At 49.0% G+C, this 14,058-nt stretch overlaps 8 protein-coding genes across 8 annotated transcripts; 2 read left to right on the forward strand and 6 right to left on the reverse strand.

The window, feature by feature from the left end:
* Positions 1–217: 217 nt before the first annotated feature.
* Positions 218–1,437, forward strand: N7537_003334 (TauD/TfdA dioxygenase family protein; the record flags this gene model as incomplete). The annotated part of the gene is made up of 3 exons (XM_056894392.1): positions 218–320; positions 370–949; positions 1,008–1,437. The coding sequence occupies 3 exons, from the start codon at positions 218–220 to the stop codon at positions 1,435–1,437; spliced, it is 1,113 nt and encodes a 370-aa protein (XP_056754140.1).
* A 212-nt stretch (positions 1,438–1,649) lies between these two features.
* Positions 1,650–3,470, reverse strand: N7537_003335 (LipA and NB-ARC domain protein; the record flags this gene model as incomplete). Its single annotated transcript, XM_056894393.1, has 1 exon — positions 1,650–3,470. One exon carries the CDS (start codon positions 3,468–3,470, stop codon positions 1,650–1,652), a length of 1,821 nt encoding a protein of 606 aa, XP_056754141.1.
* A 580-nt stretch (positions 3,471–4,050) lies between these two features.
* On the reverse strand, positions 4,051–5,688 carry N7537_003336 (uncharacterized protein; the record flags this gene model as incomplete). Its single annotated transcript, XM_056894394.1, has 8 exons — positions 4,051–4,142; positions 4,192–4,392; positions 4,456–4,647; positions 4,705–4,963; positions 5,031–5,216; positions 5,268–5,342; positions 5,402–5,527; positions 5,587–5,688. The coding sequence occupies 8 exons, from the start codon at positions 5,686–5,688 to the stop codon at positions 4,051–4,053; spliced, it is 1,233 nt and encodes a 410-aa protein (XP_056754142.1).
* Positions 5,689–6,032: 344 nt separating this feature from the next.
* N7537_003337 (uncharacterized protein) lies at positions 6,033–6,563 on the reverse strand (the record flags this gene model as incomplete). Its single annotated transcript, XM_056894395.1, has 1 exon — positions 6,033–6,563. One exon carries the CDS (start codon positions 6,561–6,563, stop codon positions 6,033–6,035), a length of 531 nt encoding a protein of 176 aa, XP_056754143.1.
* A 365-nt stretch (positions 6,564–6,928) lies between these two features.
* On the reverse strand, positions 6,929–7,741 carry N7537_003338 (A4/G1 family peptidase; the record flags this gene model as incomplete). The annotated part of the gene is made up of 1 exon (XM_056894396.1): positions 6,929–7,741. One exon carries the CDS (start codon positions 7,739–7,741, stop codon positions 6,929–6,931), a length of 813 nt encoding a protein of 270 aa, XP_056754144.1.
* Positions 7,742–8,929: 1,188 nt separating this feature from the next.
* Positions 8,930–9,522, reverse strand: N7537_003339 (hemerythrin domain-containing protein; the record flags this gene model as incomplete). The annotated part of the gene is made up of 2 exons (XM_056894397.1): positions 8,930–9,355; positions 9,415–9,522. The coding sequence occupies 2 exons, from the start codon at positions 9,520–9,522 to the stop codon at positions 8,930–8,932; spliced, it is 534 nt and encodes a 177-aa protein (XP_056754145.1).
* A 678-nt stretch (positions 9,523–10,200) lies between these two features.
* erg9 (bifunctional farnesyl-diphosphate farnesyltransferase/squalene synthase) lies at positions 10,201–11,737 on the reverse strand (the record flags this gene model as incomplete). The annotated part of the gene is made up of 2 exons (XM_056894398.1): positions 11,609–11,737; positions 10,201–11,554 (listed from the first exon to the last, which is right to left on the reverse strand). Exons 1-2 carry the CDS (start codon positions 11,674–11,676, stop codon positions 10,201–10,203), a joined length of 1,422 nt encoding a protein of 473 aa, XP_056754146.1. The 5' UTR covers positions 11,677–11,737.
* Positions 11,738–12,077: 340 nt separating this feature from the next.
* On the forward strand, positions 12,078–13,820 carry N7537_003341 (DnaJ domain protein; the record flags this gene model as incomplete). Its single annotated transcript, XM_056894399.1, has 5 exons — positions 12,078–12,217; positions 12,276–12,319; positions 12,382–12,475; positions 12,535–13,586; positions 13,644–13,820. Exons 1-5 carry the CDS (start codon positions 12,112–12,114, stop codon positions 13,818–13,820), a joined length of 1,473 nt encoding a protein of 490 aa, XP_056754147.1. The 5' UTR covers positions 12,078–12,111.
* Between the last annotated feature and the right edge of the window lie 238 nt (positions 13,821–14,058).

Here is a 14,058-nt window from a genome sequence, read left to right on the forward strand (position 1 = left end):
GAAATAACCAGTTATAACCTCTTTATCATTCCCTTCGTCCCACATATTCTGTCATGTTCGGTAGAAGATTCGGTATACGCCGTTGACCGTCCACAATCTGGTCTACAGAACTAGACCTTTTATTATCGGCCCATAACTATAAGGTCTGTCGTGTAGAACATCCTACGAGCATCCTAGTCTGATCTGTGAACCTCAAAACTCGAAGAATCCCAAAATCATGGCCGTGCTACCACTTACTGTCCGCCCGCTTCAACCTCCTCCGGGCTCAAGCATTGATTTCGGTGCTGAGATTCAAGGTGTTAATCTGGAAAACCTAACAGGTTCGTGAATTCTTGCCAAATACAAGTGCACAAGCTAATGATCGTATAGATGAGCAGTTTGGGACAATTCGGAAGGCCCTCTATGAGCACCATGTCGTGGTGTTCAAACACCAGAAAGGGCTATCACCCAAGGCCCAGTATGAACTGACCAAGCGCTTCGATCCAGTCTCCGACAACTATGGACATGGCAAAACCATCGATGCGAAGCGAAGCATTCTTCATCCTGATCTCAAAACTGTCCCTCACCAGCCCCAGGTTCAGGTGATTGGGAATGGACACGTTGATTCGTACGAGGGTCTCAAAGATATCACATTACGACACCCTCACCACCGTACATTCCACCAAGATCACATCCCGGACGAAGAGGACTATGAATTCACTCGATTTTATCGCTGGCACATCGATGCTGCACTATACGACCTATACCCGCCCCAGGTGACAACGCTCATGGCTGTGAGTGTGCCCAAAGGCCGCCGACAGACATTATTGTATGACGATGGAACAGGAGAAACAATGGATGTACCACTTGGCACAACAGCATTTGTCAGTGGTGAGCGGATGTTTGAACTTCTTTCCCCCGAAGATAAGGAGTTTGTCAAGGCGAGCAAAATGGAATATGCCCCTCATCCGTAAGTTCTCCTATGATATGCCTATGGTTTCGATCGAATGAACTAAACATCATGACAGATATATTTGGATGAGCCAAGCCCATTCCCGATCTACGGGGCTCGGTATGCATTCAGAAGGCCTTGAGTTATCCGACTCGGAACTGCCACCTATCGACCCTAGTAAGATCATGGTCTTCCCGATGACCTGGAAAAACCCAGTGACGGGCAAATTGGCCCTACAGATCCATCCTTCTGCCGTGCGCCGTATCCACTGTGCCGATGGAACCACGATCGACGATTTGGCCCGCGTGCGGGATATTGTCTATAAGTTGCAGCGGCCAGCCATCAGTCCTCAGTATGTGTATCCGCATGACTGGGAGGATAATGATTTAGTGTTATTTAACAACCGCGGCGTGCTGCATTCCGTGGTTGGTGCGTTTAAACCTGACGAGGTGCGATTGTTCCGCCAATGTAACTTGGCGGCTTCGCAGCCGCCGGTGGGACCGTGAGTGATTTTGATTTTGATTTGACAAAAGCTATGTATGTTTATAAATATTGGGCATTTGGAGGCATCCAACTGGATTTAGCCTGGCTAAAAGCTTTTTGTAACTGATAACTTCACGGCTGAAATCACATCTTGGGTAACGAAACAATATATCGAATGTTGTACATAGTAAACTCCGTGGATCTGCAACAGGGTCCATGAGCGAATTGACAAGGATTAGCGGACTATATAAAACCCGTTTACAGCAACTTGGCTCTCTCTGAGCTCATCGGTAACAGAGCGAATACCAACCAGGTGCAATGGAACTTGCTCTACCAACTTCTGTCCACGGGTGACGATGTTGGTATACCCCTCGACTGTGCGATCGATCCAACTCGAGTTTTGTTGAAGGTCCGAGGTCGCCGGGTGTTCTGCGACCCATGCGGGATGAGCCAGAGTATCCTGTACAACAGATGCGTCATATACATCAGCGAGCAAAGCCGCCTCTGCAGCTGCCGCTTGCGCCTCTGCAAGTTCTTTACTCGTGGTCCCGGTGGGTGGTGGGATTTCAGCGCGAAGGTATCCCAGAACCCGAATCTCGATTTTGCTTGTTGGGAGAGAAACATCCTCGAGCAGGCGAATTGCAACCACGCGTTTCGATATTTGAGCCAGGTTCACTCTCACCGCCTGGAGGGGATCTAATGCTCGCACGGACAAGATAGCTGGGCACCATTCACCAGTCGAGGAACCTTTGCTCGGCCCGGAGTCGAATCGAGCCCAGCCGAAGAAGTAGCCCCTTAACTGCTCTGTTACCCAGTCGGGCATTCTGATCAAGCTTAACTTCGGTATATCGTCAGAGTTGCTGAGGTCTGGAATTTGATCCGTTTGACAGCGAGCTTTGAATGTCATAGGGAATGGTGGTTGAGGACCGACATCGATAGAGACCGGGCCGCTTCCAGCTATTTCTGGCGCTACTACATTTATCTGAGGACTCCCAATAGGACCTTTGGGGCCATTGATAATACCGCCCACGCGGTTTTCGATGCCACTAGTAGTGTAAGCCTTCTGAACCGCAGTCTTTGTCACCCACGATGGACGAACCGCAGCAGCTTTGGCTTGAAACGGGGCAGCTTTGGCTTGAATGGCCATCGCAGCAGGACCTGCCGCGGTTCGCGCTGCAGTTTGAGCATAAAGGCTCACAATCATAGCCCCAACCTCCAGGGGCAGCGTGCTCAAGCTCGCGCCACGGATAGAGCTGGGGGCAGTGGATGTAGAGAGCACCCGGAAGACGGGGCTATTGCCCAGCACCTTTTTCTTAATTCCTTGGCAGAGAACTAGCTGAAAATACCCATCGCCGGCTTCAGCGGGAATCCGCACAACGGCAGTCTCACGTAGCTGATGTGTATCGCGTGGACGAGGCGGGGCCTTCTTCCGAAATTTCTTGATGTCGCGTTGCCAAGCTCGTTCATCATCTGGAGTCACCTGGTCAGCCCTCAATGGCATACCCGGGGTCACGTCTAGCCAGCTATCCCGGAGACGGAGAAACGACTTGAATTGCATCCCGGTCTTCCCGCTCCAACCTTTGCTCTGCAACCACAAGGTGTGTTCAGGTGGTAAGGGGGCATCAGAGAAGATTGATATAGCGACCGATGTAGTCGGTCCACGGTAGAAAACTAGTCCATGGGAATGTCGCAAAATAGTGACATGCTTGTTTGATTCTGTCGGACGATTGATTAGACCGGTGAGGAAATGCCGCGCTTCGCTGTATGCCTTTTGAACAGGCGTCGGCGGCGGGGGAGTCGAGGATGAAGTTGGCCCCGCTGTCCTTGGTCGCGGCAGTGAGCCTGGACTTATAGGCCTAGGAGGCGGCGGTCCATAAAGGTCCGTATATGACGGGGGCTGTAATGGGGGCACAAGAGATGGGGTACTGGCAGCCCAGGCTGTTGCTTCCCGCTGATCGGCATGCGCCGTAGCACGCAAGTTCGGGTTTGACACGGGTTTCCGTCTGACGCGAAATGAATCCGGTGGATAACTTGGGCTTAAATATTCAGATGACATTTTCTACATGATACTCACGGAATCCCCGGCGGCTCAACTGTTTATTAATTTAAGGGGCGCAACGGCCAAGAATGGTGGTGATTGGCCCGAGCTTCAAAGCCTAAGGCATTAAATTTATGCCTGAAGTTGCATATAAATCAACAACCTGAAGAATTCTGGAAGAATATCCACAAGATACATCTATATCTAGACCATTTAGACATGTATTCCTTGGGTTTAACATGCGCCTTATATACAACATAGTAGTCAGGAGCAAAATTCTATTTCTTTGACTTCAGCTCTGTTAGTAATTGATGGGCTTGTGTGCGATGATAAACTGGATAGTTAGTTAATTGTGTTGGTGAGCTCAAATATAACAAGCTATGAATAAACAAATCGATTTGTATAAAGAGGCATCTTCTTGATTCTTATCTCAGCTCGTACGGGGGCGAGCAGGACTCCAACCTCTGCGAGCCTTCAGCGCCCATTCCGTGTGAACATCGCAAATAGTATACATTCCCAAGGCACTGTCAACCGTTTGAGAGCGCATGTACTGTCCTATTTCTTTTTGTCCACAGTTCAATCTCATTCTTCACTGACATTAATCTGTTGATTTACCATCCAGCAAGTTTGTAGAATGCTCAATCTCATTATGTGAGAAACAAATGTTCATGATTTTCACCATTTCGGCAGCTATCACTGTCAGCTTGAGTATATTCCTCAGCTGTAAAGACAAACCGACCTGAAATTCTATCACCGGCTGCATCATTTTCATCCCGTCCATTCATCCGAGTGTAGTGGAGGACAAGGTCGACCCTTGGCCGACGAGCCGTTTGATACAGATCAAGTCGCATGGGGATATCGTGCGGTGTGCTGCCACAAGGAAGCAAGGTAGCAATGCTAACGGCATCTTCAATTGCCATAGCTGCTCCCTGTCCCATGTCTATCGAGTTGTCAGTGTATATTACGCATTCGTTTGTCGGGACGAAGCTATTCCGTTGCTTACATGGCTGGAACGGATGTGCTGCGTCTCCCAGAAGAGCAGCATGGCCTCGAGTCCAGGTCGGCAGTGCCTCCATATCATACAAATCCCATACTTTGAGGTTCTTGTCTGCGCTCGCAATGATTTGCTGAACACCGGGGGAAAATTTAGAAAACGCCTTGACAATTGTAGTCTTGTCTCCAACTGCCTGCCAACCTATTAATGCCAATTTGTCAGTGTCTTTCTATGTCAACTCCCAATTGAAACTCTTACCGTCGCTTTGGTCATCTGCCTGAACTTCATTCAAAGGGACAAAAGCACAAATATTGAGGATTTTGCTATCAGAGCAAGGGTAAGCCACGAGGCGTCGGTCACCAGATTCCCACTCAATAAACACGCCAGTGTCTCGCACAAACTCCACAGTGCTTGCATGTTGCCTTAATTGATCTGTGGGGAGAAGCCAACGAAAGCATGACTTGCCAACCGGGTATGGGGAGGGAGAATCTGGGGCTATACTCCGGCGAATTTGGGACTATAAAACAGTCAGAACAGAGACGAGAGTCGGATAAAAATCGGCGTTGATAATCTAATATTCATACATGCAGTCCATCTGCACCAAGGAGCACGTCGGCTTTGAAAGTGCGACCATCATCGAGAGTGACCGACGGGGAAGCCCCTTCCAAATGGACCTTGGTGACTATACACTGTGTATACAGCGTTGCAGTTTCAAGAGCACGTTGCTTCAGGTGATTGTGCAGCTCAACTCGATGCACGAGGTACCACTCCTGTGACAGAATTAGACTGTTGTCCTAGCTTAGTCTGCTTCATTCGCCTACTGCTTGCCAATGATGACGAGTGTCGGCGAACTCTCTCTTGTACGTCAACTCCCCGTCAAAACCATATCGGTGGATCTGGAGAAAGCACAGACGATTAATTTGAGCCACTTCTCTGATCAAGGGGCAAATCCAACCTCATGAAGCAATGTGCCCCCAAAATCAGCCGGGTCAATGCCCATCCAGCGTAGCAAGGCAGTGCAATTCGGCGGCAAATGAACCGCGGCACCTGTTTCCTTCAAAAAAGCCGATTTTTCCAGAATCTAAGTAAAATGAGAAATTGATGTTACAGCAAGCTTGATGGTTGTTTCTGGAGGCATACCACAACGCGATGCCCTTGTTTTCCGAGAGCAATAGCTGTTGAAAGACCGGCAATTCCGGCGCCGATGACGAGGACGTCAAGAGGCGGGTTTGATGCTATCATAATGAAGAGGCTCTAGGACTTTTAGATATATCCACTGGCTTCCTGTCACGAACCTCTCATATTTATACCGTTACACTCTCTCATCCGCGGACCTGACTCGGAAATTCCCGACACTTATCTCCGAGTCGCCTAGGGGAAGTGGATTTATAATTGGTGTTAGATCGTCCTAGCAATTCTTCAATTACAGAACTTTTGAGATGAAACAGAAGACACCGGATGCATGAAAAGGGTTGAATATCGTTGGGTCGACATGATCGATACTGCATAGTTGGGCACATTTTTCGCCTTGGCGTCTGTCCCTCGTAATATATACAGGCCAGGGAAAAGAAGAGATAGATGTATGATCATAAAAATTCACAACCCATAAAAACTGTTCTTTGAATTGGAGTTTCATAATACGGGGCAATATCCACAAATCCATACTTCCGATATAGCCGTTGCGCCACTTTCATTTCAGGCAGTGTGTCTAGGCGCATCCCGCGGTAGCCCAGATCTCTGGCTTGCGTGAGGATTGCTTCGACGAGTTTTTCACCTAGGCGTTCTCCACGAGCTGCCTTAAGAACATACAGACGCTTCATCTCGCACCAACCATCGGAACTACGCCGGAGTGCCACACATCCGAGGGTAGATGGAAACCGGGAAGATATTGAGTCGACTAGTCCGTTCGTATGATGTTCTTGAACACCGGTGTCTGCCCGTGCGATCAAAAGAGACCCCCCTTGCGATGGGGCATATTTCCCAGGAAGGGAATCAAGTTCCTCTTGGAACGATTGAAAGGTGAGGTCGATGCCGAGGGATGCGGCATAGCCAGAAAACAACGACAGGATGGAATCGGCGTCTGCGGGGAATTGCGCCGGCTCTATTTGGACTTTCATGGCGAACAGAAGGACGATGAATTTGAGATGTTCAAAAAGTCAATAGATCTTAAACTTGAGGTTAACAGACAACCACGATGACTCATAATTTGCCGAGACGAAGAAGTGCTCACCGTCTCTCGTGTTCGCTTGTTCACATTCAACTTCTACAAAAAGCCATCGGACGGTCACCTCACCCCAGGGTAATATGCCATGGTAAACCATTGGTTTCTTTTTATAAATCTCAATAAATTGAACTTGAAAACGCATACCTCCCATTTATTGATGGCAAATGTTCTCTTGTCTCGTTGAGTATCATCCATTGTACAAAACGCCAAACTCATCAACTCCTAAACCAAAAGACCTCCATGGATATGCATACTTAATTACTGGTAGGTAACAGAGAACTCAGTGTCACTCTGGATTTCCACATGGGCCTTCAAATCGCCATTCTGCTGGATGTCCAGAACGGCAGCGTTGTTGACACCATACTCCCTGCCACCAGCCTCGGCCAGGGCACCGGTAAAGTCGACTTTACCAAAGTTGACCAAGGGAACCATGCTGTCACCGGCGTTGAAGTCCTCAACTATCCATTCGGCATTCTGGCCAGCAAGGGTGGCGGAGCTCGAGGGTGCAGACAGAGTCTTGGTAACACTCTGACCGCTCGATTTGTTCTCGATGATGGCAACACCCTTGCTGGGCGAGATTGCCTCAACCTTCGTGACGACAACGTCGCCTGCGGACAATTCAAGGTCAAAATTCTCCGCACTTAATGGATACCACTCGTACCAGGCGTCAAATGTCTGTTTACCATTCTGGGTATAGGCATCGATACCAGTTTGTAGAATGGCCTCGGTGTAAGTGTCACCATCAATACCGACCCAGGCTGATACAGCCTGCATATCGCCAGAGTCATCGGTGGCCGTTGGCTCGGGGACGGTGAATGTCGCAGACACAGCGGTGTAGGTAGCACTGGCGGGTGGCTTCTCGCGCACCACCCCAGCCCAGTTCTTGCTGTATTGGACATTCACTCCGTCGGTTCCTTCCTTGAGCAGAACGCCCCTCTTTTCGGCGTGTAGTGACTGGCGTAACAGAGAGCTACGGGCCTGGAGGCGGTCAACAATCCCGTTACGAGGGGCAGCGACAGAGCTGCCTGCTAGTATAGTAGTAGTCAGGATCGTGGTGGTTGTGAACTTCATATTGGCGGTGATAGGGGTGGGATTGACAAGATCTTGGAACGGTATGGATAGCAAGGGGATGAAGATATGATATCACTAGCCTGGTATCTCTTGAGCTTAGCCTTGATGGTACTTATATCCTGCACCTCTTGTAAGTTGCATGCGGTACGACATCATGCCCAATCCGCATAGGGAAACGGAGCGCGTGGCGGGGTACTGATGACCCCAGGCACAAGATGAGATACAATGACGGACCCGCTGAAGTGGAGATATGTAAAGGGAAGAAAAGCAGGTTATTCCTGGACATTTGGGTAGCATTGATTCACGGATTTATGACCTGCAATTGGCGTAGTTGGGTTGATCCTCTCTCTTTCCCGCTGATTGTCCATGATCCAGGCCAAGGCTGCCTTTTCGTTGTCGTCATGATGTGAGACCTGGGCCAAGTGAGCAACTCAGCCGAGCTTGCGCGTTTCTATGACAAGGCACATTCCTGAAGACAGAAACAACTGACAGCGGAGCCACGACGGATCAGACGAAGATCGCCGACCCCGATATCTGCCACGAGGCTCGCCAGATTGAAGTGACACGCACCTCCGAGACTAAAAATGCATATTGTATACCGTTTGAATATTTCTGCATATGTAGGCTTTGCAGTTGTTCCATATTGGTGGGTTATATATGACCACTTCGTACTATTGACCTGGCATTTTCAGGTCATCTACCGATTTTGACGAGTCCTTCTTCTGGAAGACGTCATCATCAATAGAAAACACAACTTAACTAATTACAATGATAGAGAGTTTTTGAAAAACTCGTGACAGCCTTCTTGCATTGTCGACTGGGTGCGGTTGTGCATACATACCTAGGTACCAAGCAAGGGATGACAACGCGTTCACATTCCTGAGTCCTCCATGGTCAAGCCTCCGGGAACAGTATAGCCTGTTAGCAGTGGTCGCTTGACGCGAAGCCAACTATTTTTGTGCAGTGGCTGCCAGTTCAAACTGCACACCTTGCACGTGTGATGGATATCGATGAAGCAGAATCAGACCCCTTAGGAACAAAACAAAACCGCATGTTTCAAAAACGAATAGGAAATAAGAAGGTTTAAATTCATTCACACGAACACAGATATATAGTTTTGAGATAAGAATCATATGAAATCGTCAAAACTTGCCTTCAACTGCAAGACCTTACCACCGTTCTTCAGGATCACATAGGAAGCCGACGCATCTCGGCAAGAGACCAGAACTTGCGCATGTTGGCAGCTCCAAGAGTTTGAACCTCTTGGTCTAAGTGTGTCCACAGAACCTTGCCAAACCCCTCCATCAACCGTTTGACCTCTTCGCGGCGCATATCTTCCTCGCCGGACCGACACTTCTCAAGATATTTCTCGAGTTTCTCAAGTCCCGCATGAATCTGTCTATGTTGACTCAATAGTTCGAGCTCCTTTCGAAACTCGGGCATCTTTTTCGCCAGCACGGGGAAGATGTGTTGCTCCTCGATGGAGTGATGGAAATCCAATTGTGAGCAGAATTGAAGGCCCATCATGATCATCTGGCGGGCTGAGAGTCCCCGTTTTCCAGAGCTTTCGCATGCCTCCCAGAGCTGGTTCCATGTTAAACGGAAATGGCTGTGCTGCATGAGAGTTAGTGGAATTATGCAAAGGAAATACAGAAATGTACGATTAAACTTACGAATCCTTCCATTTGCTCCGACATACGATTATAAGTCCGGAAATCAGTTGCGGACAATGGAGAGTCGCCCGAATCCCCAGAAGAAGAGGCCATCTTGCTGGAACCCATTGGATTAAGGAGGCTTCGAGGAAGAAAACCTGACCGAGAAATAGATGTCAAGATTAAGGGGCGAGGAAAGCGAAAATGCATGGGACGGCAGTTGGAAGCAATTTATTGCCGAGAAATAAAAAGATATAAAAGACTGTAGTACGGAGTAATGCAGAGGGCAATCTGGGGCTGATGAGAGAGCAGAGACTTCTGATTCGGGGCCTGTTCTCCAGTTCTGTCTATTTTTAGTTATCGTGGAAAAATTCATAAGTATCAAGCGTCCACGGCTGATGATTTCATTCCCTATAGACATACAAAAATTTACATATACGGGATATTCCAGATCTTCAATGGATGTTTGCCACCTCGGGCGAACCGTGGGACAAAAATCTAGTACTCACTGGCTAGGGAGATAAATCTCCGTTTCGATATAAGCACTTCTTCGGCGCAACCTTGGCCATGAAAGGGCCAGATCGCAATTTGACATCCGTGCTAGAAAGGGTGTTCGGTTTGAAATGGGAGGGTTAATAAATGTGTCAGGCGAAAGAAAAAGAAAAAAAAAAGTTATGTTATTATCAATACACATCGGGGGCACCGAGGACGGGCGAGAAGATAGTAAGACATGCCGTCGGGAGGGGGAATCGAAAATATTAGACAATAAAAGGTCGTAACGCCGTGGACGTGAGAATAATAAGACAATCAAAGCTCCGGGTGTTCAAGCTGGTTCTTAACCGGCGGCCGGAAGTGACCGGACGTGATTTCCTTGAAGGCAAGATCGAACCGGGCGCCCATCATCCAGGCGGCGAAGATCATGAGACTAGCGATAATGACAACGATAACACCCATGAGAGCCATCATGAAGTACACATCATTTTTGTTCTCGTCGTCTTCCTTCTTCTTTTGTAGCTCGGCTGCAGTGAGCTCACCAGAAACCTTACGATTGGCGGCCTCGGCGGATTGTGTCGGGAAGATAGTTTCGATAAACTTCTCAATCTGTCCGCAGACAATGCTGATCTTCAGGAAGTTGGGGTCCTTGGGGGTATTCTTCTTGTGAATTTTGCGCGTATACTGGCGGAAGCTGTCGCACAGCACGGATAAGTTCTGTGTAGACTTGTGCATGAGATCACATGCGTCTCCCTTGGTGATCTTAATGTTTCGCTTGAAGATATCGGGGTTGCGGAAACACAACTCCATTGTGGCGATAGCCATGGACTGCGGGATTGCACAGAAGTTGAAAACACTCTGCTCTCGTAACCCAGCCAGGTAGAACAGGCATTCCTCGGCGTGCTCCAGTGCGTTCAGGACCATCTCCGAGCTGCAGTTAAGGGCTGCGTCAAGGTGCTCTGGCTTGAAAAGATCTTCAAAGTTGTCGACATGCTTGGACCAAATTTCCTGGGGCCAGAATCGTCGGTTATCATCGAAGTCCTCCCGGATGTCACGGATGATGTTGGTCTTTTGGAGGAAAAGACCCATTGACTTATGCAACTTGGGGCGCTTCAACAGAGCGGGGTTACCAAACCCAGCCTCGACGAAGAGGCGAGTGAGGCCCTCGCCAACCAATCCAGCGACATAGTAGCAGTACAGATCATACTCCTCCTTGGTCTTGACACTGGCATCCTCCTTCTCTGCCTTCACGGCATAGTCAGCCATGCCATTGCCCATCTTTTCGGTGATGTCCTTGATGATGGCCTGGTATTCAGGCTTCATGTTCATGAACTCGGTGATGACGTGGTTGAACTGAACCAGCAGCTCACGGTCCTTTTCCTCCGGCCGGTTCCCAGTGAAAGTCCAGCCATCTTGCGTCAGAATATCCTTGAAGTCCCGGAGGAGAGGTTCCTTGGTAACCAGGGGAATGGAAGTGTCGTCTTCGATGGTATCCAGCCCACGGAGGACCAAGTAGAAAATGCAGATAGGAATCAACAGTTCAGGATGTAACTCCTTGATCACAGCACTGAAGCTGCGGCTGGTTTTATCCAAAAACTTGAAACAGGTCTTCTGATTCTCGGTCTCGTTCTTCTCGTTACGTTCATGTGGCGGGTTGTGCCAAACTTTCCTACACGACGTGGATGATTAGCTTCGCAAGCAGAAGGTGAATTTCGGGGCTTACCATTGGATAATCGCCCTCAGCTGCATAGGGTGAAAGGAGTAGTAGAGAGCATTGCCGATGAGACCCATGATGGGCGGGGAAGAGGCGCGTAAGCCGGATGTTTAAGGAATTGGTAGAAGGCAAAGTAGCCCAATCTTCAACAGAAACAGGACCTGGAAAAAAATTGGGGGGAATTGAAGCCGAGAATAATTTTTTTTTTAAAAAAAAAACAACAACGACAACAACAACAGAACAACAGAACCTGGGGGAACAGCAGATTGGGGGGAAAGAGGGAAAAGGGGAAAAGGCCAGAGCAGATTAAATGGAGTTAGCTAACACGTGACTAAGAACAAACCATGCATACAAGTCTCCCCCACATGATATCAGCGCCAACCTCTGAAAAATATCTTGAGGTTCTGCCTAAACAACACAGGTCTATTGTTTTTCCCGTCAGACCTTTGACTCTTTTGAACTTATATCTTCCCTTAACCCGCTCTATTCTCAAGTTAGGCTCGGTCGCTGCGATGGTTGCCGATACTGCCTACTACGACGCCCTTGGTGTGCCACCTACGGCCACCGAACTGGAAATCAAGAAGGCATACCGGAAGCTGGCTATTGTCACTCACCCGGGTTTGACTGCCTTTGACCTTATATTCTTTTTTCCACTCCTTCTAATATGTTCTCGCAGACAAGAATCCTGGAGATGAAACCGCGCACGAACGCTTCCAGGCGGTATGGTTGCGAAACCCCAGAAATGATGCACATTACACGAGGCTGATGTCCTGCTACTATAGATCGGCGAGGCGTACCAAGTCCTGAGCAATGAAGATCTCCGCAAGCGATATGACAAATTTGGCAAGGAGGAGTCGGTGCCTGGTGGTGGTTTCGGTAGGTCCATCGCATGTATGCCAATGTCCAGCACAAAGTTTCTGATTTGTCTTGTACAGAGGATCCGTCCGAATTCTTCAGCATGATCTTTGGTGGCGAGGCCTTTGTTGATCTTATCGGCGAAATTTCTCTTATGAAAGACCTCACCGCGACTATGGACATTACGATGCAGGAAATGGAGGAGGAAGAACTGGCCCAGTCTGCGGAAGAGAAACTCAACATCCACGACGAGGAAGTGAAGGCTACAAATGGCGATTCGGCTCCTGCTTCCGAAACCCACGATCCCGCGGCAGGAGCCGCACCTGCAGCCGCAGCTGCAGCTGCTGGCCCCTCCGAGAAGCCAACCTCCGACCAGAGCTCTGGCACAAGCACTCCTAGACGAAACTTCGGCCAACAGGCCCTCATGGACAAATCCGAAGAAGAAGCTCGCATGGAGGCAGCCGGTCTGTCCCAGGAGGAGAAGGAGCTGCGCAAAAAGGAGAAAAAGAAGGGTCTGTCCAAGGAGCAGCAGGAACGTCTTACCGCCTTCGAGGATGAACGTAGAAAGGCTCGCGAAGACCGTGTCAACACATTGGCAAACAAGCTGATTGATCGTTTGAGCGTTTGGACTGAGACGGACAAAGGAAAGGATGTGTCTCATGCTTTCGAGGAGAAGATCCGACTAGAAGTTGAGAACTTGAAGATGGAATCTTTCGGTCTGGAAATTCTCCACGCTGTCGGTCAAACCTATGTTCAGAAGGGTACGTCCTTCCTCAAGTCACAGAAGTTCCTAGGTATCTCTGGCTTCTTCTCCCGCTTGAAGGACAAGGGCACCCTTGCGAAGGAGACATGGACCACCATCTCGACAGCCATTGATGCGCAGATGACTATGGAGGAGATGGCTAAGATGGAGGAACGCGGTGGTGAAGACTGGACTGACGAGAAGAAGGCTGAATACGAGAAGAGAGTTACTGGCAAGATTCTCGCCGCGGCGTGGCGTGGCAGCAAATTCGAGATCCAGAGTGTCTTGCGTGATGTCTGTGACCAGATTCTGAGCGACAAGCGGACCCGACTTGAGAAACGCATTGAGCGTGCGCATGCGCTGGTGATTGCCGGCAATATTTACGCAAAGGTATATATACACGTCTTTCCCATATATTAGAGTACCATGCTAACCTCTGGCTTTTAGGCCGCACGCGACCCCGAGGAAGAGGGCGATTACATGGCCTTCGAGCAGCTTATGGCCGAGGCGATGAGCAAAAAGGGCAAGGATGAGAAGGACAAGGACAAGAAAAAGAAGAAGTCCAAGCACGACCATGAGGATGCACACGGCGGCAAAGAGCCTGTGGAAGAGACCACTGTTTGATTGCCTCATTACATCTCTTTTTCTTTTGTCGTTTTGTTTTTTTTTTTTTGTGGTTGAATTCCATCTCGTACCTGGTCTTTCTTGATAGCCGGTTCATTATATCCTGGGCATACATGTTGGGTTTGCTTTTTACTTCTCATCTTCTTCTCGGGCTTGACGATTCTGCTTTTTACAGCGACTGGATGGCTGTGGCTTGCGACGCCCAGTTTGTTCGAGCGATAGATTGGACTATATACCT

The sequence above is a fragment of the Penicillium hordei genome (genome assembly GCF_028827395.1).
Source record: "Penicillium hordei strain IBT 12815 chromosome Unknown utg000002l_segment0_segment0, whole genome shotgun sequence".
Lineage (NCBI taxonomy): Eukaryota > Fungi > Ascomycota > Eurotiomycetes > Eurotiales > Aspergillaceae > Penicillium > Penicillium hordei.